General features: G+C 39.8%; 3 protein-coding genes and 1 long non-coding RNA gene across 4 annotated transcripts; 2 read left to right on the top strand and 2 right to left on the bottom strand.

The window, feature by feature from the left end:
• The first annotated feature begins 6,768 nt into the window (after nt 1–6,768).
• On the top strand, nt 6,769–7,925 carry LOC149114883 (uncharacterized). The gene is made up of 2 exons (XR_016205935.1): nt 6,769–6,848; nt 6,959–7,925. It is a non-coding gene; the product is annotated as an uncharacterized LOC149114883 (long non-coding RNA).
• A 3,194-nt stretch (nt 7,926–11,119) lies between these two features.
• Nucleotides 11,120–14,557, bottom strand: LOC149114882 (uncharacterized). The gene has a single exon (XM_089285608.1). It carries the CDS (start codon nt 14,555–14,557, stop codon nt 11,120–11,122), a length of 3,438 nt encoding a protein of 1,145 aa, XP_089141734.1.
• A 650-nt stretch (nt 14,558–15,207) lies between these two features.
• LOC110053015 (uncharacterized) lies at nt 15,208–18,992 on the top strand. The gene has a single exon (XM_020759206.2). The coding sequence runs from the start codon at nt 15,303–15,305 to the stop codon at nt 16,773–16,775; it is 1,473 nt and encodes a 490-aa protein (XP_020614865.2). The 5' UTR covers nt 15,208–15,302; the 3' UTR covers nt 16,776–18,992.
• A 2,323-nt stretch (nt 18,993–21,315) lies between these two features.
• On the bottom strand, nt 21,316–24,074 carry LOC110053111 (uncharacterized). The gene has a single exon (XM_020759304.2). It carries the CDS (start codon nt 23,990–23,992, stop codon nt 22,343–22,345), a length of 1,650 nt encoding a protein of 549 aa, XP_020614963.2. The 5' UTR covers nt 23,993–24,074; the 3' UTR covers nt 21,316–22,342.
• Nucleotides 24,075–24,232: the final 158 nt, after the last annotated feature.

The raw sequence follows: 24,232 nt of genomic DNA, 5'->3' as shown, positions 1-24,232 counted from the left end.
GGGTTCCATTAATTAATTTTGCTATGATTAAATTATACCAAGAATTATCAGTAAGCTAAGAGGAAGTTATATTATGTACATGTATTTTGTCTGCACTACACAACCAAATGCACAGCAAGGTTATCAGGCATAGGTACATTTGTCAGAAGAGCCCAGCATATCCAAGATATGTTTTGATTGACAAATCAATTAAGATAATTTACAGCAAAATGGATAAAAAATACATCAATATCCTACATGCACCAAAGCCAGACATGGGGTTATAAGGCAATCATTTAAACAACAGATTGAAATAATTTATAAATTAGAGAACACTATTTCTACAACAGAATGGAACAAATTAACCTTATCGGACATTGCAAATGGCAAGGCTGTCTGTAGAATGTCACAAATTTCTCAACCCTTTCTTTCTACAAAAATGCTAATCCTGCAACTTTGCTTAAGACCCAGTTCTCCATTTCGTGTTGGCAAAATATCAATGTATGCCCTGTCCAATGCAGATTATCACAAAATTGATTTAAAAACTCAATAAATATCATTTTAAAGCCAAAAAGCCAATTATTTAAATAAACCATGAGTAAATTATCTCTAAGAAAAACTGATTAATTTAAAAGGCACTTAAAAATAATTAGTTAATATGTGTTTCTTAATAATGTAATGCAGTGTATCTGTCACAATGTTGCAGCTATGATATTACTACAAACAGGATGGGTTGCAGAACTGAACCTCCAAGTCAGTTTATTCAATGAACTTGGTGCAGAATTTATAATCCCATCAAGTTGTCTGTAAATACAGAGAAACCAAACAAAGCATTACAATCATAAGTAATGAATTACTGAACTCTTTTACATGTATGAACAGTATATGTGCCATTAATATTGGGGATCTCTCAGAAGCTGCATCCATGATAAATTAATTTGTTCCCAGATGCATTTGTTTATAGAACTTTTCACAAATTAATATCTCTGTCACAACAGTGATCTCTGCGTTCTACAACAATTAGTACACAAGAAAAATACACTCAGTAAGATATTGTTTACAATAAAAATCAATGCCTATAAGCAATCATAAGGACCTTAAATTTATATTTCCTCAGAAATATCTCACCAGGCCATGGTTGCTTTGAAAATCTTTGATGTTTTAATACAGGCTCCCCATCTGTAAACTGTTCATATATTGACGGACAGGAACAGGCATGTAATTCCTTTCTTTGATATACAGTGTACTTCATTGTTAGTTGTTTACTGAGTGTTAGCAGTGAATCAAATGCTAGGGGTTGGTACTCCAACTTTCACTGTGGCAGGCTCTGCCCTGAAATACAAAACAAACTTACATAACTGTTATGAACTTCGCCACTTGCTTTCGAGAACAAATGCAATTTGCTTCAAACAAGAAACTGGAACATTGAGGGTTACAACAATGTGCACAGTCCCAATCACAGGGTCATCCAGGCTGTTTGGTTGTACATATAACTGCACAACTGTATATGTGACCCTATTTTGGAAAAAGTGGTTAAAGGTGAAAAGAGAAAAACGCGTTTATTCACATTTCAGACCAAAACGCATTTAAACACCGTTTAAACGGGCTAAAAAAACGTTTAAACCCGTTTACAAAATGTTTTAACGCGTTTTTCCTTAGGCGAATGTTTTCTTTAAATGAGCGTTTAAACGCAATAATTTATTTAACAGTAAAGTTGTTATGACAGATTATTCAGCATTATCGTTTCCCCGCCTTTTGAAATCATGGCGTTATTAGAATTATTATGCCAAGCTGGTTTACTGGATGGTATGTAAAACTTATTTTCGCCATCATTCTCAGTCAAAGTGGAAACTTATTGTTTTGGTGAAAATACAAAATAATGATATGAACTCTTCTTCATATCGTACTAAAAATGTAACGTAAGTTATGGTCTATACAGTGAGCCAAATGCATGAGTCTTCAGCGACAATACACTTCACATTACCATTTCCGAGAATACGCCAACGTAACTTCATCCAATTTATGAAAAGAAATGTGTTGCTAATTTTCTTGTCGAAAATATTTGCACGTAGGTACAATCTGCTACAATTCTGCAACACGCAGGAACGAGTGTGACTTTCATTTTGCGATATCACAGGGAACCTCCGTGCTTTAATTAGCCTGTTCATATTTATGGCATAACACTAAATGATTTACCTGTGTGTTTGTGTCTTTCTTTGGTTGTCTTGTGAAGTATTTGCATCACGCGGAGACGGCCGTTTCTCCGTGTGATCGATTCAATTCATGCGCGGCGACAGATGAGTGTCTCGAGTTTCAAGTATTAACTACATTTCAATCTTCTCCCCTGTTAAACAGAGGGCCGAAACTGTAATTCACAGCATAATGTTTGTAATGCAAAGGAGAACCACAGTTTTTTCTATTTGAAAGAAGTTTACTATTTCATGCAGCGTTGCAAGCTGTCAGCACACGAAAACAAACTCTGTATCCATCAAGGTTGATTTGGATCGGCTACCCGTGTGTCATTGCATTGCTGTCTCTCAGTTACTACATTGTATGTTGTTCTGTTGCTCCAAGCGAACTCAACAGATTGAATAATTGGTCATACTTATCGACTAGCCAATGAAATTTGCCTGTTCCCACGGTTAATATCTCACATAAGAAGAATGTGTCTTCGCGTTTGCGAGCGGCATGAAATAAACGCTCAGGAAATCGCCAATTGTTTCGGCGCGGTCATCGAAGACGGTTGTAAACAGGGTGGCTAAATCACGTTTCAGGAAAATTAGAAAGTTCCTTTCACAATTTGTGGAAAATAAAAATACGCATTTCATACACCACGCAAAAAGTTTCTCCTATATTCACAAAATTATTCTCGCTTAAGCTTCTTACAGAAGACGTAATAAAAGCCGGGATTAATTCAATTATCGCCCCAATTCTCCCCGTCCATTCTTTTTCGTTCAGTTGCCAATAGCTTTTACTCAAAAATGTGCAGTTTTAGGTGGTTGCATTCGCAAAAGAATTGTGGAAAACTTCGGCGTGAATTGAGAAACTTGCATTTTCCCCTCGAAAAATGGGCGATTGTTGAGACAGAAATCGGGTTCGTGATCGTTCGCACACACTCTCGATACGTTCGCGTCAAATTACAGTGCACATGTACATGTACACGACGAAGGCGAAGTCTGCCCGTTACAAATGTTTGCTGCATATATACATATATACCTCTCTTTTTGGATACCTGAGATGAAAAGGACTCATCTTAAGTGGTATGTTTACAAAATAGAATCAAGGAATTTGCAACCTTAGACTAAAACACGTTTGTTATTGCTTATCTCTTTCTTTAGCTTTTCCATAATTTAAAAATCTTGACGAGAATGAGCTTGTAATGTCTTTTTCAATTGCAACCAACGTCTCGAATGCAGATCAAATTTGTCAAACACAAACACGAACCATATATAGTTGCAAATCTGTTCACTTTCTTCCAGCCGCAATCGAAGAAAATTTAATTTAATCGGAAACATCGCTCGTCACAATCCAACACAACAGTACCTCTAATTTATGAGCAAATTTCATTCGAAAAAAGCTTCGTAAACTAACCACAACATAATTATCGGAGTATTAAACAGAGAAAATTTTGCACTGGTGTTTAAACGCGTAGAAATAGTGTTTAAACGCGCAGAAATAGTGTTTAAACATGTATCCAAAGCGTTTAAATGGGTTTAAACACTTTCGTTTTAAGGCGTTTAAACGGCATTTTGACAATTCACCTTTAACCACCTTTTCCAAAATAGGGTCACATATGAGTTCAGCTTCCAGAAGAAAATCAGAGTTTGTCAGGATAAATACTGATGTTCTTGCTTACTCAATGAATGAATGTGCACTTTCAGAAGATATTCACACCCAACACCCATTCATGGCCAGTCTTTAGAAATTCCAAATTAAAGTATCAGGAATCAAGAGCTCTAATAGAGAAAAAACCTCCATATGGGGTATGAATCTTTTCTTGAAGAAAACAATGTCTGAGAAATCATTAATTACAAAATAATGTTTAAGAAACATCTTACCTTTCAGAGAATTTTGTAATCTACACTGTCTGGCCAGTTCATAATTATATTTGACAAGTTGGCACTGGGTGTGTTTGTAAATTTGTGCACTTCAACATCACATTACTATGTAGTAGCACTGGTCAAGTAAAAACAGCATAATTTGGTTAATTAATATACACTGTACATTATTGGGTTGAAATATTGGTGTAGATTGTTGCACATCAACAGATACAGAAACTATTTGCTCCTGAATCATAACGAGTGAAAACTCATGCATGAGAAATATACATTTACGTGTAACAGCCCTCCACCTCAGAACCATCACAGATATGACATGAATTTTTTAAACTCTCTGAAATTCAGATTATTCAAGATTAACATATGCACATACATCATCTGGGGCAACCCTAAAACACTGAATTTGGAAACCGAAATCCGGAATCCAGAATCTGGAATCCGGAATCTGGAACCAAAAACCAGAATCTGGAATCCAGATATTATGAATGATGATAGACATAATTCACTTCAGCAATGTCTAATAAATAAATATGAGCAAAAATTATTTTGTTGTTATTTATTTTCTTGGCTTTACTTCAGCCACAGACTGTAATTGCTAAAAAATTACTGACTAGTTCCGAACAACCCTTAGCTATATATCTGGCCTGGTTGTTCAAAAGCTGCATAAAGCTATCCATTGGGTACATCACTATCCAGTCAGGGTTACTGATTTTTTGGGTGGATAGAGTTACTCATAGCCTGCAAGCAGGCTCTAGTATCTGTCTCTAGTGTCTGAGCAGGCTAAATAGGTGTCTAGTGTTTTTCTGCATTGGCATGTCACCAAGAGCCTTCATGCGGCTTTGCCACTCACGTCCCTAGCTCAAACACGAGAGCCTGCTCATAGGCTAAGTTACCCATCTTTTGTTCAAGCTGGCCCTAGTGAGAGCCCGCTTCTTGTCTAGATCAAATTGCTCTGAGAAGACTGGTGAGCAGCACATTAACAACAAGCTATTATAGGCTATTGCAGTGAGTTTCTGGCAGTCTTTTAGCATCTTTTAACAGCATGTGGTCTGATCTGTTAGCAAGTGAGAAGCAGACGGAAGTAAGTGTGCAACATTTCTACAAATTGTTTTAATATGATGGCCACCAAGAATATGAAAGGCTGATTTGTCACAGTATCAGTGTGGAAATTGTGTTAATCTGGAATTGGTCTCCTATCTGTTGGAAAAATCAAATTTCATATTTAGACCAGATGGGTTAGGTTTCAAACACGAGAGCCTGCTCATAGGCTAAGTTACCCATCTTTTGTTCAAGCTGGCCCTAGTGAGAGCCCGCTTCTTGTCTAGATCAAATTGCTCTGAGAAGACTGGTGAGCAGCACATTAACAACAAGCTATTATAGGCTATTGCAGTGAGTTTCTGGCAGTCTTTTAGCATCTTTTAACAGCATGTGGTCTGATCTGTTAGCAAGTGAGAAGCAGACGGAAGTAAGTGTGCAACATTTCTACAAATTGTTTTAATATGATGGCCACCAAGAATATGAAAGGCTGATTTGTCACAGTATCAGTGTGGAAATTGTGTTAATCTGGAATTGGTCTCCTATCTGTTGGAAAAATCAAATTTCATATTTAGACCAGATGGGTTAGCCTTTGGACTTCGAAAGTGGGGGCGTGACTGTCAATGTACAGGGGGCTGCCTCTGACGGATATCCTGTTCTCTATGACATTTTCTATCTTGTTCAATATCTACTAGACATAAAGGATAAATTTATACACCTGGTAAATTGAAGATCACTCATTAAACAAAATGGCAATTACCAGCAAGCTTATTTTAGACACTCTCAAGGTGCTTGGAATAAAATTAAGACACACTTTTCTGAGATTCTCATAATCATAGCCCTCACTAAAAATAACGGTTGCACCATTTCAACAGACGGGGAATTTTTGTTTCAAAAAAGGTTAAGTTTGAGGTCCTTTTCACTTGGCAGCTTACTTTTTACAGTCAAAAAGCTAAGCAAAACAATTTTTGCGTATTTGAAGAACTTATTTTCTTTGATTTGTGGATTCCGGTTTCCGGTTTCTGGATTCCGGTTTTTGGTTCCAGATTCCGGATTCTGGTTTCTGGGTTTTAGGGTTGCCCCATCTTTAACAGAGTGTTTGCTTCACATTCAGTTTACACATGATGGTATCCAGCATAGGCAGACTTATAAGTTTTCCTTCAAAAATATATTGCAACAACTATTGCATCTTTCATTACCTATTCTTGTGATGAAATGACACAAAATCCAAGAACAAGAAGTCATAAGCATAAAACTAACTTACGTGGTAGTGCTTACAGTTCCTCTTACTGTCTGCATATGCCGTCCATAAACTGGTGCTGCCTGGACAATGTACTCATTATTTTTCTGATCACACCTTTTAAAACGTCACTGTTATATAATTTGCCCTGAAAAAGCAATACATGAAATGTTATGCCTTTGGCACTCACCAAATACCTTTACATGATGTATAATGTACACCATATCAACAAATACCTTCATCAGGTAACTGATGAAGGTCTAAGACCGAAATGTTTTTCTATTAAATTTTTAACTTTTTTTACCGTCAGAAGTTGTCCGTCCTTGCTTTATCAAACGTTTATATATATATATATATATATATATATATATATATATATATATATATATATATATATATAACCTCTCAATTATTGCACCTTAATAGACAGAAGGTGTGCTGGGGGAAGAAATGTTTTAAACTCTCTGAACTTTTCCCCCTTACCTGTAATAGGATGACTATTATGAACTACAGTTTGTAACCAACACCAACATCAGGTTATCTCGAGGAAAAGGTTGTTGTTATTCATCGTGGTGGATGCAATAATAAAGTGTATCTCAAGTGACTACATCGTGAGACAAACGATAATACACTTTATTATTATCAGGTTATGTATACACATGTACGTTTTGTTGTCGTCTGTAATCATAAAAAAATAAAAATTTAAAATCCTCCATAAAGTTCATACTCAATAACACTGCTACATGTAGCGCTGTTACTGGAATTCAATTTAAGTGAAACTGTTGCAACAGCTCTGTCAAAATTGTTTCTAGCAGTTAAGGCAGGATAACAGAATATACATGTTGCACACAGCAAAGGCTAGAGATACAGACATGTTAGTTATCAGTTAGGATTTGGTGAGCTTCTGTGCTGTAGGTACGGTGGAAAATAATAGATTATCAGAAATGAAGGTTCCTGAGACATTTTGACAGCACTGAGAGGAATTAATATATAAATTCACAAAAGAAGGAGAAGTTCTTGCCCTGTCCAGTTCTCTGTAATAAAAATATCATTCACATACAAGTCATTTATTATATATGGTTTGTGTTTAAAGCCGATATAATGCACACTCTGATTGGCCAATTCCAGTGCATTATTTACATTTACATGGTATACCTCAGAAATCAGAAAACATTGCGTGCGACTAAAATAAAAAATATAAAAAATAAAAAATAAAAAGAAATGCCTAATTCATAACAATTTAAAATATTCAACACTAAAATGAATGTAATTCTTTACTTGAAAATTATTCTCCCGTAATGCCCATGGGCCAATTACAGGCATGCTAAAAAGTCCCAACACAAAGTAAAAGGAAATTAAGAAAACTATTGCTTTTTTCTGGAAAATTGTAGCGACTGAAGACAATGATGGAACACTCTGAGAGTGCATTCTATCAACCTGATGAGACAAAATTTAAGGAGAATAGAGAATTCACAAAGTTATATCACAAACGAATTGGTACAGGACAGGAGAAAGGAAACTGTACAGCCAGGAAGAAACTGAAACTTTCTTCGACGAGCAAAAAAGTATGCATGCACAACAAAGAAAACAGTCAGTGACATTCATTTAATAAGTTAGTTAATAAAAAATTAGTGTGAAGAAAGCAGAGAGAGAGAGAGAGAGAGAGAGTGGAGATAGGAGAACGCTCTCTCCAACTAAATTGTGTATATATGTATGTAAAAGTTATTCTTATTACCGAGAAATGGTCAGGGCAAGAACTTCTATCACACTGTTCAATTTACCGAGTTAATTAGTATCATCTCACTTTTTAGGAACATTTCCATATTAAGTGTAAATACCCGGTTGGGGAATAACCTCTTATTAAGAAAATAGGGTCCATGTACCCCCAACCAAAAGCAATGGCACAAATAAAATGAAATAACCAATCAAAATCAAAGCAGAGCTTTATTTGCAGACAGGATCGCGATGCATAATCGTCTACTCGACATTTTGGACTATATAAGCATTTCACCAAACCGAACTGATTGGACAGACAACAAAATAAAACGAGGAAATCTACATTATAAACACAAGATGCATATCACTACATCTGAGCTCGAGTATCAACAGCAAATCCCTTCTCAATGAAAGGTGACCGAATAAAAGAGACGATAAAGAAAATTCGTTTAAGCTTGCGGTGTTAAAGTTTAAAAATTATTCACGCTTAAATTTGAATATTACTGAGAGTCTGTATTTTTGCCGACGGCTTAATTTAGCTTTGCAGTCATTTTATTGGCAGTAGCTTTACCAGTCTTCAACCAAATTAACCTCAGAATTCACAAAAGCATTTCGCCAAACCGAATAAATTGAACTAACAAAACGAGGAAATCTCCATACTTTGTAATCACAATATGCAAATATTCACATAGTAACAAAAGTAAATTTAGCAAATCCTGTTCGCTTCGGCTTAAAATGGTTTGTAGACCTTTCTTGGTTTTCAACAACAGAAGAAGAAATTTTAGCAGTCTACGAAGCGGCAGTGCTAACTAACTCAGAGAAAACTTCAAAACTCGCCCGGCCGTGTTTACAAGTACGGTTTTGGTTAAGCTTATTTTTAGACGTGAGGTTATAAGCTCAAGTTGACGACGAAAATCGACAGAAAACTTAATTTGTTTACAACTTACAGCAACCTCCAAAGCGACCCACGTGTTATTGTTTAGAGACAAGCGAAATTAAAACGATGCAATTTTTAAAATCTCTTACAGCATGGCTTCAAATAAGGAAGACTTTTAATGGATTCCAATTGAAAATAAGCTTCTATCGCCGAGGCAACTTGTTAATTTTCATAGCAAACGCAACAACAAAAGTCACTTACTGCAAGTTGGCAATTCAGTTCGGCCAGTGTAAATCTTCCAGGCAGAAACTTGCACCAAAAGTTGTGAAGACTGAACTGAAGTTATAGTTTCGATAGACCAACGAATCAACCACTTCTTTCTGCTACGTTTACTGTTTTGTAATTTCTCTAAAACACTCGGGTACGTTTGATTTCTCTTGTTCATCACCTGACCAAATCAGGTGACTTTTGAATTTTCTTGCACGGCTGCACAGCATCACGTTCGCGCGAATTTTGAACTTGGCCATGGGGAACTCGGCAGTCTTCTGAATCAGTTTATCGGGTACTTTCGCCTCCTTTCTATAGCCCTCGTTAGCTTTGGTTCACGGCATTGTTCGGCATTATTTCACTTCCTTTCTCTAGCCCTTGACTAGCTATATATAATTCTATGTATAATTCACGGCATTGTTCAGTACTGTTTCGCCTCCTTCTGTTGTGGCTGCACGAAAACATAAAGAAACCAAAGAGGGACGCCACGTTTTTATTACGTCCCCAAGGCATGCTGGGACCAACTATAACAATGCATGATGTAACAAGCTATGACAATGCATGATGTAACATCCCCCCTTTTGTAAAAAAAAAAATACTAAATAAAATAAATAAATGAAATACAAGATAAAGACAACAGCGAAAAGCATTAATGGGGTTATAACAGGTTTGTCCCAACTGATCCAACTTAGTGTTGCCACCATTAAGACGAGAACATTTCAAGGCAATGTTCAACTAGAATGTTTTATAGAATGTTCAAGTTCAATCAATGTCTCTAACTCCACACAAGGGAGTCCAGTAAGTCTCTTACAGATCCAGACGGGTTGGTGCTTTCACAACTCTGCCGGAGCGAGTCCTAACTTCTTTGGCTGGTGTTGTAGTGCTCTCTGTTTCACTGTTGGCTGACCCATTTTCCGCGAACTGAGCTGTTCCCCGTACGTCGAAGGGCCTTTGTTGTGGTTGTATGGTTCTGTGCAACCGCGAGTCTGTAAGTTGGTTCTGGACTGCTGGTACTTGACCCTGCGTCTGACGAGGGTCTTTGCTGAATTGTTGTGATGATTGCAGGTGATTCTGAGGAGTCATCCTCGCACTTATGGTGGGCAGTGGTTGTCCTAATGGCTGGTCATCCTCACAGGATGCACTTGGTTGCTGGGACATATAGGTCTTCGCATCAGGTGGTGGGGCTGCGGCCAACCTGATCTGAGTTCTATTTCTGCGCATCTCTCCGCCATCAGGAGTGACAACAATGTATGACCTGGGTGAGGACACTTTCTGTACAATGCCATGAGGCCAGGCAGAGTGCTTGTGCTTAGGATTGGGTTTCGCGTATACCCACTGGCCAGGCTGAATTTCTTCATGTGTCTTTCCTCCCAGATTTTTATCATAATATCGTTTTGCTCTGGTTCGACGTACACCAATTTCAGCTTTGACAGCAACAGGATGTGCGACTTCAGGCTTGAGAAGCCCAGGTGTCATTGGAAGTATGCCCCTCGTGCGTCGGGATATGAGCCTTTGAGCTGGCGAGTGTTCCTGGCCCTGTTGAGGGGTGTTTCGGTAGTCCAGGAGTGCTAAATGGATATCCTTTTTCTTTTGATACATCCGCTTGACAATCTTCACGGCTGCTTCAGCCTTGCCATTTCCTTGTGGCCAGTACGGGGACGATGTTACATGTTCAAATCCATATTCAGAAGCAAACTGCTTGTACTCGGTGCTGATATACTGTGGACCATTGTCCGTGATTAAGCGCTCAGGTATCCCGAATCTTGCAAAGTGCGCTTTGGTCAGCTGCACTACTGTTGCAGTGAGTGTGTTGGGCAGTACATCAATTTCGATCCAATCACTGTAATGCCACGTCGTGACCAGATGCCACTTTCCTTCCCACATGAGGATATCTAGGCTAACCACGGACCATGGGCTGTCTGGAATATCATGGCTGAGCATGGGTTCTTATGGGGCTTGACTAGCACACTGAGCACACAGTGGGCATGACATGCACTTATTCTTGATATCTGAAGTCATGCCTGGCCAGAAGAGGGACACCTTGGCTCTTAGAATGCAGGAGCCTACTCCAAAATGCGTTCTGTGGATTTTCTCAAGCATAGCTGGTCTCATTGAGCTTGGAATGACTGCTTGCTGGCCTTTATGCACTATGCCGTCTGCCACAGAAAGTTCATCTTTGAACGTGTAGTAAGGTCGCACTAATGGATCCACACCTGTTTTGGAAGTTGGCCAGCCAGTCATTATGAGAGGAGATAGCTTTTGCAGTGCTGGATCCATAGCAGTCTGCTCCTGCAAGTTTTCCTGAGTAACCTTAGAGATACCGGAATTGTCCAAAGTCATTGCTTCTAGTTCCACTCGAAATATCTGTTCTCCGGAAAGATTTGCTTTGGAAAGCTGTGGGAGGGGAGCTCTGGACAAGGTGTCGGCTATGACTTGTTGTGCCCCTTTCTTATACTTCACTTCAAATGACCATCGTTGGAGTCTCATGCGCATGGCTTGTAGTCGCCGTGGTGCTTTGTTGAGAGGTTTCTTGAAGATACTCTCTAGTGGCTGATGATCTGTTTGTACTGTGATATCTGACTTTCCATAAAGGAGACTGTCCCATTTCTCAAACGCCAAGCAGATAGCAAGACATTCCTTTTCAATCACAGCGTATCTCTGTTCAGTTTCTGTTAGAGTGTTGGAGTAATATGCCACTGGTTGATCATTTTGCAAGAGCGCTCCACCAACGCCAACACCAGACGCATCCACCTGAAGGGTTACAGGCAATTGTGGGTTGAAATAACACAAAACAGGGGCATGAGCAATGAGTTCCTTAGACTCACCAAAAGCTTTGTCATGTGAGTCAGTCCACTGGAAAGTGACATCTTTGTTGGTTAACTCTCTTAAAGGCTTGACCACGTCACTCAATTTTGGACAAAATCTTGCAAGGAAATTGAGCATACCCAAATAACGCTGAACAGCATGTGGGTCTGCAGGTTTGGGCATGTTTGAGATTGCTTCCACCATGGTTGGAGCTGGGCTAACCCCTTCAGGACTGAGCAGGAATCCCATGAAGATCACCTTTTGAGTTTTGAACCTCCACTCGGCTGGGTTCAGCTTGAGTTTCACTTCTTGCATTCGCCGCAGGAAATTGTAAAGATTCTCATCGTGATCTTTCTCGGCCTCCTCCTGTGTTTGTCCACATCCATAAATAAGAACATCATCAGCAATGTTGCAGATACCTTTCAATCCTGCAAGGGCTTCCTGCTGTCTCGCTTGATACTCGTCGGGTCCACTGGAGACACCGTAGGGTAACCGAAGCCACCGGTACCTGCCAAAAGGTGTGTGGAATGTTGTGGCCAGACTTGATTCGTGATCTAGAAGTATGTTGGTGAAGCCAGACATCGCATCTGAAACTGAAAAACACTTTGCACCGTTCAGTTGTGGCAGGATGTCCTCGAAGCGAGGAATTGGATGCTTGGGGACTCTTATCGCCTTGTTAATGGTGTTTGATGGGTCCAAACAGGTTGTAAATTTGTCCTTTGTCTCTCTAATTGTCATGTTACTGCACCAAGCTGTTGGCTCATACTGTCGGCAAATTTTCCCTTCGCTTTCCATCTTGTCTAACTGCTCTTTGATTCTGGCATGTCTTGCTACTGGTTGCCGGTGGATGGCATCATGGACTGGAGTCACTGTTGGGTCTAAATCAAAAGAAACAGGCTTTCCGAACTGTCCCAACCCTGTATGCACATCAGGAAATGCTTTGAGAACCCACTCAAGAGTCATATTGGCAGGGCAGGATGGCAACGATGTGTTTGGATGCGGAACATCAAACATCCGTGGTACTGGCGTCTCCCTGGCGTGCGAGTTCTCAGGTGTTGGCAGTTGTACTGGGGGCTCAGAGTGGGGTTTCTGAAGTGTTGCGGTGCCACGTGATGTTCCAAGTGAATGAATTTGATCTGCACGGATCTTCACCAGTCCCAGCTTCACACAGTCTGAGCCAGACAGGAGGGGTGGCCTTCCTTGTATATGCGAGTCTCTCAAAACATGAAATGTGAGGAGGTGGTACCCTGCTGTGGTTTCAGCTAGTAACTCCAGTTTACCCATGGGTGCGAGTCTAGAGTTGTCATAGGTGAATAAGGTGGCTTTAGGGGTGAGGTAGTTTGTGATCTTCTGCCCAATAGGAATTAATGATTGAGCAAGTTTTTCTGGCAGTGTGTTGCAAGTGGAGGCAGTATCTAACTGCACCCTGATAGATTTGATTAGGTCCTTGGTCACACCTAGTTTCAAGTGGCCGAAGAACTTACGGCCCACCACGGCGCCATGAGGATTTTGCGAAGTGCTGTAGACACTTTGAGCATACTTTTCCGGTTTGATATCCACCTCGAATAGGTCAGTTTCATACTCCTCCCCAAAACTGGCATCAAGATGGTGTTCCTGGCTGGAACTGGCTACAGGGGCTGCTCCCATTCGACATGCGCGGGCAACGTGTCCTATTCTCCCACAGCCCTTCCTAGAGCATCGCTTGCTTGAAGCTGGGCATACGGAGCGAGGATGTGGAGGACCTGCACAATACTGACAGGTGTCAGGTTTGAATTGGCGCTTAGACAAATCTTGACCCCAGTTTTGCTCGGACTTTGCGGGTGTCTTTATGCCTTTGTAGTTACCCTGACCCTGACCCCAGTTTTGCTCCGACCTTGAGGGCGACTTTGTGCCGGTGTAGTTTACTTGTTCTGCGGGGCCTTTAGCTTGCTGCATTATTGCTTTAGCCTTCTCACATTGCTCAAAGTTCTTAGCTACCTGTAACATTGTCTTAAATGAGACGATTTCTTTCGTTGTTTTATCTCTGTGGCCCTTATCTAGTAGTTTTGACATCAGTCTCTCGTTGTTGATCCCTGATATGAATTTATCTCTGAGTAACTGATCTTCACATTTATCACAGTACTCAAGTCTCCTACCTTGTTGTTTAACTCGTCCTTCCCAGGCTGTGACAGATTCTTGGTCTTCCTGTTTCATTTGGGCGAACTTTGTCCTTTCCGTTAGGACTCCTTCGCTAGCCATGAAGTGTTCCTGCAAGTGCTTGAGTATAACGTTCGGTTCCTTTGCTTCTTCCTCTGATAGTTGAAAGCCGTGTACAAGGTTTTCGAGTTCTTCGTTACCAGCAATGGCGGAACGGAAAGCTGCCAAAGCTTTTCCTTTTGAAAGCCACTTTGGCTCAACAGGCACAGGATCCGCTCCTTCTTCTGGTGCTTCGGGTGGAGGCTCGCTATCATACCATCCATTGAGCTCGCACCAATCTTTGAACATCTGAATGAACTTTTCACAATTTCTTCGTGCATCTCCCGTGGTCGAAAACCTCGGGAGCATGATCGCCGCGACTCCCTGTCCGGACGAAGACGCCATCGTCAGATTTATCTTGATTGCTGAGTTCCGAGGAGAGTGTTAAATCAGTGCGAAGCACACTTCTGACACCATGTTGTGGCTGCACGAAAACATAAAGAAACCAAAGAGGGACGCCACGTTTTTATTACGCCCCCAAGGCATGCTGGGACCAACTATAACAATGCATAATGTAACAAGCTATGACAATGCATGATGTAACACTTCCCCAGCGCTGACCCGCTCAGTCTTTTTCGCGATCTTCTTCGCTACTTCTTTGCCTGTTAATTCTTGCTTTCTGTTTATTGCTTCAGTGGAATCCTGTCTTAAAAATATTAGATCAACCTCCGCTATCGTTTTTCTTTAAAAATCCCGCCAAGAAAAATGGCATTCTCCCGCTACAAACCGAGGGTGCATGTCTCTGTCAACCTATTAGCTGGAGTATGGCCACCATCTTGCGCGACTCCGTCGTCGTCGTCGTCGTCGCCGTCGTGCGTACGCGCCCACGAGCAATACCGCTAGCCATGATAACCATGAGAAAATCAATTCATGGGTTTCCTTTTCTTCCCTATATGGGTATGGGGCTCCGCTTGGCGGCCCTTTGGGCCGCCGGAGCTCCGCTGTAAGCGAAATGTAATTGACTTTATTGGGATGCATAAATATTAAAAAGGTGTTTTTCCCGTCTTTCCAAGAATCCTAGCATAAATTTGAATCGTTCGAGATTACAGCAACATTTCGAGGAATAATTCAGCGAGCAAAGAGTTCAACGATGAGCTGTTCGCTGTTATTCACTATTGCAGCGGTTGTGGTCGCTGGTTACTTTGTATCTGCCGCTAGAGGAAGTAAAGCGAAGATTCTTCTTGAGTCTGTCGACAACAAAACTGTTTACAAGTTGAACCAAGATATTCTGGAAAAAATATCAGAGCTCCAGGGACCAATTCGAGTTATTGCCGCCGTTGGAAATGCAAGAGTTGGAAAATCTACCACCTTGAACTTAATCAGCCATATTTGGAATGGGAAAAACGAAAATTCAGCTGTCGAAGAGATTTTTAAAACCGGAGATTCATTCGATGCAGTTACGCGCAATGTGTGGGCGCATATAATTAAACATAAAACTGACAATGGAAACATTGTGTTACTGGATGTGGAAGGCACTAATCTGGGTGATGATAGCGTAACGGATCGCCTCAGTATGTTTACGGCCATGATGTCTTCTGCGTTAAATGTTTTTGCATTAAACGTCGTGGGAAATAGCGACATTCACTTTCTTTATCGCATAGCACGCTTGAGCAAACTGGCGTTCGAAGATAAAAATATACAGTCAAATTTTCCCAAACTTCGAGTTGTCATAAGAACTTCACTGGTTCCTCCTAGTAACGACAAAATCCGTGACGATATGGTCAAGGGTGAAACTGGCCAAATCATCGAAGAATACTTTCCCAGGAATACTATTGAAGTCGTCTATATTCCAACTGTCAACGACTTCAAAGATCAAAACAAATTTAGCAAGTCTGACTGGGAAGCATTTCAGAGTCTGGCAAGTAACCTACAAAATTCCCTGAAGAAGAGAAGTTTTGAGGGAAGTATAATCGATGGTGTAACATTTAAACAGCTCGCTGGCAAGGTTGTGGAAGCAATAAATTCCAACGATTTGTGGAAGGATTTCGGGGATTTTTATGCCACCTTAGAAAGGGACATTTGCAGACGAACTCATGAGAAGCACATCAAGCCAGTATTAAGGCGAACTTCAAAAGAAATAATACACAAGATGATTGAAGCTTTGGATGAATTTAAAAAGGATTGTGTCCTAGAAGATGAAATAACCAACACCAGGGAAGAACTCAAGGTCACATTTGAAAAGAAAAGAGAACTAGAGGACGAAGATAAACGGAGAAGAAAAGAAGAGGAAGAAAACAAATGGGAACCTTATTGGACTTGGGCTAAATGGATCGGTATTTATGCTTTAGGTGCGATTACCCTTAGCGATAAAGACCTCAAACACAACGTAACAACTCTGCCTTACTCTGAGTACAACGATATAGGGCTCAGGGGACTGTGCTGGAAATGGAATGAAGACGCGAACAAATCCTTCGGACTGACAGGGGAGGGCTGCGGAGTGATTGCACAAGAAGTCATAGTGCTGTATCCATGGGCTGTGTTACAGGGAAAGGATGGCTACTTAAGAGTGCGGTACGATATGCTACGTGACATGATCTATGTTGTTCGCAACGGTGGCCATTAGACGTGTATGTAGACGTGACGGAGAGACCTTCTTTTTGGTTAGTCCTTCGAGCAAGAAGCAACCATAAGCGAGAGTAAAAAACGACCAGAAGCGACAGCAGAAGTATAGTGAGTAGAGGCGCGCATATATAGCTCAATCAACAAAGCAAGAGGACAAGTTTCGTTTCGATTTTAGATTCATAATTCTTAAATGGGAATTTCGAGGCACTTTCCTTAAGTTGATTATCTAATTATAACTTTCTCTATGATTATCAATCAGCTATCAGCAAAAACTGATATTAAGTATTTCGAAGTTATCGTTTTGATTTATCACATATGGTGTGTGAGGCCAAGGCGGCTTTTCCTTTTGTGTGTGTTCATGGACAAAGACACAGTCGAAGGTAAAACACTAAAAAGGAAAGGAAACATCGAGGTCAATAAGCAGCTATTATTATACAGCACAGCATATTAAAGGAAAATCATTTTTTTTTTTGCTGGATTTAGTCAAGTTGATCTGAGCCACGGACGTCAGCCGGAATTTTATGTATTTGCTTTTAGATCGTTTTTCAACTCCCAGCAATTGGTTGTAAGGCTCTCATTTAGCATTTACGACCTGATTTTCTTTTAAAAATATATGTGCTTAAGTACTATAATTATTGTGGAGGTCCCTAGTTCAAACACGCTATCTTACCATTGACTAACTTTGCTCACCGCTTTACATAAAGAACCAAGTTGTTAGCCTTGCGCCGGTTGGGATTTTTAATAGTTTATTTTCAATTTGTAATATTTGTTTGTTTACAAGTTTACAGTGTCGCTAATTAAGAAGGCTGGCGACAGTTTCCAGCACTTTTCCAACAGCTATACTTTGATGGATGAATACCTCCTCTGTTTATCAAATAATGCTACAATGTGGCTATTACATAAATACGCAGCCATTGGTGTACCAATATGGCAATCTTTATGGCATAATGGGTTACCATGGCATCAGTACAACCCGTTAAAAAAACCCCTTAATTTCAGCATTAAATGCTTTTTACTCAAAAACTAGCTCGGTGGCCCTCAATGTTTTATTATCCAGTTGTGATAAGCATGATAAGATGTAACTTTTTGCAAAGTCTTAAAAAAATTCTGTTCACTAGGTCCAGAATTACCCCTAATATTTGAACACTCAAGTAGCACTGAACCCCTCCCCACCCCACCCCCATGACAGAATTTTTTGCATTTCAAAGTACAAAACCAAATTTGATAAGAAAAAGTGGAGTTACCTTGCTGTGTTTTTTTTTCAATTTGCAATAGTTAAGGCTAAACTTAAAGATGTCTTTAGCAGGTGATACTTTTACTATGGCAGCCTATTGTGTCACAAAAGTTATAACGACGTGTTCACCAATGATTGAGCAGTTTTTTAATATCAGCGTCAATTGATAAAGAGTGGTTATAATGACCCATCAAAATCTAAGTCTTGCATTGAAAGTGCTAGAAACTGTTGCCAGCCACCTCAAGTCAATTTTTTTTAGGTGTTATGATTTCTTTCGCGTGGCAGACATTTCTTGAAAAGGGTTGTGAAGAATAATATTTCAGAGCCTCTGTATTGTCGAGATTCATTGCGGGAAACCCCAGACGCTAGTCTGCTGTTCATGTTTCATTTTTCTTTAATTCTACCTGCCTATTTTGCTGGAGTTTTCGCGAACCGATATAAATCAAGTTGGTCAAGTTGGTCAAGTTGGATCGATTCATTTGATTTTTATTGTTCTAAATATCTGCATGTTAATATTTACTCAAATTTACGCTTCACCCAAATTGTACTAGTTTTATTAAAATAGAAATGTTAACAAATTAGAATTTTTTGATCGAGACAATGTAACAGTTAAAAATAGTCGCAACCAAAGTTTTTTCGGAAAGATGAACTATTTCAAGGCTTTAATCGATGTAGCTAAAACGGCATTTTGCATAATAACTTCATGATTGTGTCAGACCTTCGATCGCAAAGAGCCAAACTTGTTATGGCTTGTATAAACTGATTTTGGCTAAGTCGTATTTATTTTCAAGTTAAATGATTCCAAAATTTAATTTCGTCTAGCTTCGAATTCTCGACTTTTAATTGCCAGTAGGTTTTAAATAATTTTAGATAGGGTTTTCATAGATTTTGTAATTATTGCATATTTTAGAGGACCACAAGTTTATTATTTGTATTCCTATTAGGTGTTTAACCCCCTATAATTAAATATTTATTTTTATTTTATTTTTTTAGCTTCATTATGCGGTTGTTCTTAATGCTGTTCTGAAATTTTCGCAACTCTGCTGAAGAGCCGGTGTTTGTCATTCGTATTTTTAAAAGCAAAACTGTTTCAATATATGGTACTAAAAAGTTTCAACGTAGCTCTCAATGGCTGCATGTAAACGCCTCGTAGCCACTTTTGATATTCCTCACCATGCCTGTGATATTTCCCCACGATATTCAACAGTTATTCCAATTGGATTCGAGCAAGAGACTATGGCATCATGGTCTCTTGATACGAGGTGATACAGGGCGATAAATCTAATGAAATATTTTTTCGAAATATTACTCTTACAATCTCCTCTAATTGTCGTCATATTCTGTGACAAACGAGGAACGTTTCTGGGGAGATCCGAAAGAAAAGCCTCGCTGAAAATTGTCTCAAAATGGCAGAATCGAGAGTTTGCTGGTTTACGCAGCTGTCGGGATCGATAAACTACAATTGTATGTTGTTCAGAATCGATGAAATTCACTGATAAATGGAAAGATACACCACATGTACGTGACCACTATATTCCATACACCTCCATCAACTTGAATTTATTACCAATTAAGTGTCTTTATCCTTCTGCTAGCTATTAGTGACCAATCTCTCATTAGTGACAAATCTTCTCTTTGTACATATGCTTTTCAGTAAACGTTCGCCTCCCTGATATTATTTTATGATAATATGCTTTGTCAGTTCTGCACCTGTACATGTTGCTAACCGATAACTAAGACTTTGCTTATAAGACATTAGTCTGGAGCCGTTTTTAAATTCTTTCATTCTGCAACAAGGCCTCTCCGCTGTCAGCTTCCTTCCCCGCAAACTAATTACCATATAGAGGTGTTATTATAATACTAACGGCAAGTTCCCTTTCTTCGGAGAGTTTTGAGGCTTGTAAGTCAGGCTCAGGAGTAAGACCCTTCAGCAAGTGGAACGCCTCTATGTTCCACTTCAGCTCTAGCATCGTGGACACGGACTGTCAAGAAGGGTCGATTTCATTGCCATGGCTCGCTCTTTACGTTTGACCCGGGCAGAGATGGACCTGGCTTTAGTGCACTTGGGCAACGTGGTAATAACTTGAACTGACAACAACTTGATGGAGCTGGCTTTCCATGGACAACAGGACCCAAGCAAGACAGAGCAGCAAGCAATCCAAGACACAATGCAACTAATGCTGACTTGTCCATCTTGGTCGATCACTCGTCACAATCATGCATTATTTTCCAATGTAATTGACGGTATACTGCTTAGAAACAGTATCCCTGCTACTCAGAGAGGAGGGTGGGTGGGTGGGGGTGTAGGGCATTCAACTACAGAAGCTATAGGGGTACGCGCGATGTCAACGATATGGCTTTCGGATCGTTTTACTTATTTTATAAGTGTAAAATAATAGTTTTCACTGAATTATCTATTTTTGGGTAATAGGGCAAGGGTAAGGGTTTAGTGTGCAAGCTACACACTCCTACGATATTTTAGGAATGTTTACCCCTCCCCTATCCCCTTCCCCCCCCCCCCCCCCCCCACCCGTGGACAACCTGGTTACACCGGTGATTAGAACGGGCTAGATACACTTCTGATATTTTAAAAATATGTTTTTGAAGCTAAACAAAGATAATATTAAACAGTTTCGGAATTTTTCTCAGAAATATCTATTGCCCATATCCGCAACACGCCCCAAAAAGACCCAGGTTTTTTTCCTAAACGACTATCAACAGCATGCACGATCGAGTTTGAAAGTGTTTGTTTGAAACAAAATAAACAGCTTTTTTTTTTATTCCGGCAGTGGAATATAGACTACCGCAGTACAATTCATTTAGGTATGCATTAATCAGTTATTCTCTAAGGAAAACCTTCTTTTTTTACTGCTGAATGCTAGGTTTCACTTTGATCTATGGGAAAAACTCAAAAACAAGATACTTCTAGGGATAACACTGTCCATAATTTTATGGATAATGGACAAATGTGCTCAGTGTTACAGGATTTAGGGATAACTGAACACCCCCTCCCCCCTCCCCCGCCCAAAAAAACCATTCCCACAACAAATACCTCACCCTCCCACACACACAGAACACTGAACCGGGATTTTTCCCTAAAAGACAATAAACAGCATGCACGATCGGATTTGATAGAGTTTGTTTGAATCAAAATAAATAGTATTTTAACTTAATCTACGGACTTGGTCTGGATACTCTTCTTCTTTCTAACGATTTTTGGTAAGTAGTCATTTTAATTTCATTCATTTTTTCCCTTTTGGTTATGCGGCTCAGCATCGCACCATGACGCAAAACCTGAAAGTTAATATGTAGAAAAGAAAAAACAGACATTTAATATAAAACATAATATCTCATTTAAAATTATGATTACATTTCACATTGTTTAAATCAGTTAAACACCTGATAGGTTTGTCTAGAAAAATGTAAAAACAATAAATGATACGCTGTACTTCTTTGTACTCTAGAACATAGTGCACTGAAACGTTTAAAGAGATCTGTACTGAGCTGTGGTAGTTAAATTTTCCAGGAAAAGATCTTCAGTGATAATAAAAGACATGTTTACTGGTAACGATACAATTCTAAGACATTTATCCCTTGGGTTGATGACATCACTCATACATTGTTTACAGCTAACTGTTAAAATTGTTCAATTTCTTACGCCTGACGGCTAAATTTTTGGCCCGTTGTACGGCTAACCGTTAATCCCATAGAGACTCTTAATACGACTAATAATACACATGAAAAAATTACTCGATTCTGATTGGCTAAGAGCAGTGCAGTTCAAGTGTAAGAACAGTGCAAAAAGTATAACACCAGTACAAATTGCACATCGAAATTCTGGATTATAATTGACTGAAAGAAAATAGGAACTTTTCTAAGAAAATGATATCACGTAAAATGATGACGAAAATTTTGTGCTGAAACTGTGAAAAAAGTTTTCTCAGATGAGAAAAAATGGCTTCAACAAAGATCTTCCGGCACTTCCTCCGCGCGAATTTTTTCATGTGAGTTTTTCATGTGAGTTTTTCAAAAAGCTGAAATTACACTCGCCGAAGTGGCTCGTGCAATTTCAGCTTTTTGAAAAACTCACTCGTGCAAATTAATTCCAAATTGAACTCGAAACCGTATGATTACCTATACAAACAGCATAATACGAGAGTTATGTCTAACAGCTTGAATTCATTTGAAATATCATGACAGTAAATTACAAGCTGAATAAAGACAATAAAGACCTTTGTACAATTAGCACATTAGAAACTTCCAGTGGCAGGACAAGTTTTGTTTTTTCAACTGGAGGAAGTTTCACCTCGATAAAGCAGTATAATACAGTCTCTTTAACGAAGTAGTGCTCTTATCTGAAGCGCGAGTCCCATGACACTACTACAAAGACTCAACACTTTTATCAGAGCCTCTGACAATTCACGAAGGGAATATTTTGTCTCTAAGGCATCGATAATTCGCTTTTGATTCTCCTTCAGCGTTTTTATTTCGTCCTGATACATTTTGTTGCAATTCGTGTCGTCTTCTCGAGCTTCTTTCTTCTCTCGAGCCTTGCTGTAAAGCAACTTTGATTCAGCAGGGATTTCTTCATCACTGAGGGCTGATCGCAATGCGTAAATCCATCCTCTCTCGATTTGCGCTATTAATAGCGACTTGCAAGTGTTCAGCTTTTCCAAAAGATCCTGAACTTTTCGTTCAGCTTCCTTGCGAGCTTTGGTTTCTTCAGCGATCTCTTTGTCTTTGCCTTCAATTATTTTCTGAATTTCCTCTTCTGTGTTAGCTCGTTTCTCCACCTCTTCCATTTTCTTGCTTTCATTTTCCGCGAGAGCGATCTCTAAATCTTCCAATGTCTTTTTTGCTTGAATTATTTGCTGTAGCTTTTTCCTGGCAGATATAATCGTACTGTCCAGTCGGCAATCTTTCTTGAATGCATCCAGAAGGTTTCTCTCATCAAATTCTATCTGCCCTGATCCCAGTTTGAAAAGCGGTCTTAGGAACTTGGCCTCGCTCCTCTTGCAAATATTGCTTTCAATTGTGTTGTAAATATTTGCAAAGTTCATCCACCCACCTGCGCTAAGGGTTTCTGTGAGTCGTTCAATAAGCTTTGTAAGCGCAGCACCATGCATAGGCCTTCCTTCGCTGTTTCTCTTTATTGGAAATTCCGTTAATTGTGTTGCTAAGGTAACCATCGCTTTTAGGTAGTCACTTCCGGACAGCTTTTCAAAGTCCTTAAAAAGTGCGTGATCTTCAACTAGTGGAATTTCACTTACGGCAATTTCGTTCCTTGGGAAGTACTTTGCGATGATCTTTCTCTCCTCTACCATACCTTTTTGGAAAGAGTGCCCCGCTATGAAATCCCTGGTGTAATCTTCAACAGATCGGCCGGTTGGATCTTTTACCCCACCGCTCACGGTTACTCGGAGTTTGGGAAAGTTTCCACCGCTGGAATTCGGAAATATCAGTTCATTCAGGCGCGTTAAATAATAAAGAGACTGCAAGTCGCTGTTTTGAATGTACTCACGAACCATAATATTCAAACCAGACGAAATCATTCCCGTAAACATGTGAAGATGCGCTTCAAGGGTCTCGTCGACAAGATCGTCGGCTTCCACGTCCAGTAAAATAATGCTTCCCTCTTTGTTCTGCGTGATATACGCCCACACTCCGCGCGTGAGGGGCGCGAAACCGTCACCAGTCTGAAAGATTTCCTCGACGAACGTGTGATTTGCTCCATTCCAAACGTGGTTGATCATCTTCCAAAGCATCCGTTTGTCCACTTTTGCATCCCCATGCATTGCTATGACTCGAATAGGCAAAGGAAGTTTTGCAATGTCTTGAAGAAAGCTTCGATTTAACTCGCAAGTTTTCCTCGCGGAGTTACACGTGAGAAGGGGCTGTGCTGTCTGTCCATGAGCACCTAGGCAAAACGAGAAGACGAAAATTGTCCCCTGAAGACTTAAAGTGATAAATGAAAAAGTATTCATCCTTCTTGCCAGTCTGCTTGAAAGACAGCCGCAGTCAATCCGGCAGCAGACCAAGAAGGGATAAGTGAAACTGGATTCCCACTATTCAGGGGTTTATCCCTTGATCTGTAATACTCCAGACAAGAAAAACAGGTTTTCGACACACGTGGCATATGATACTGCAGCTTTCCAAGAAACAGAGGTCAGTCAGTTTTTTCGTGTTTGCATCCATGTGGAACACTTATTTTTGAATACAATATT

Source organism: Orbicella faveolata, unplaced genomic scaffold (genome assembly GCF_042242905.1).
Source record: "Orbicella faveolata isolate gen_17 unplaced genomic scaffold, um_ofav_v1 contig_13, whole genome shotgun sequence".
Taxonomy (NCBI): domain Eukaryota; kingdom Metazoa; phylum Cnidaria; class Anthozoa; order Scleractinia; family Merulinidae; genus Orbicella; species Orbicella faveolata.
The sequence above is the reverse complement of the archived record's forward strand: the minus strand, read 5'-3'. Positions and strand labels throughout refer to the sequence as shown.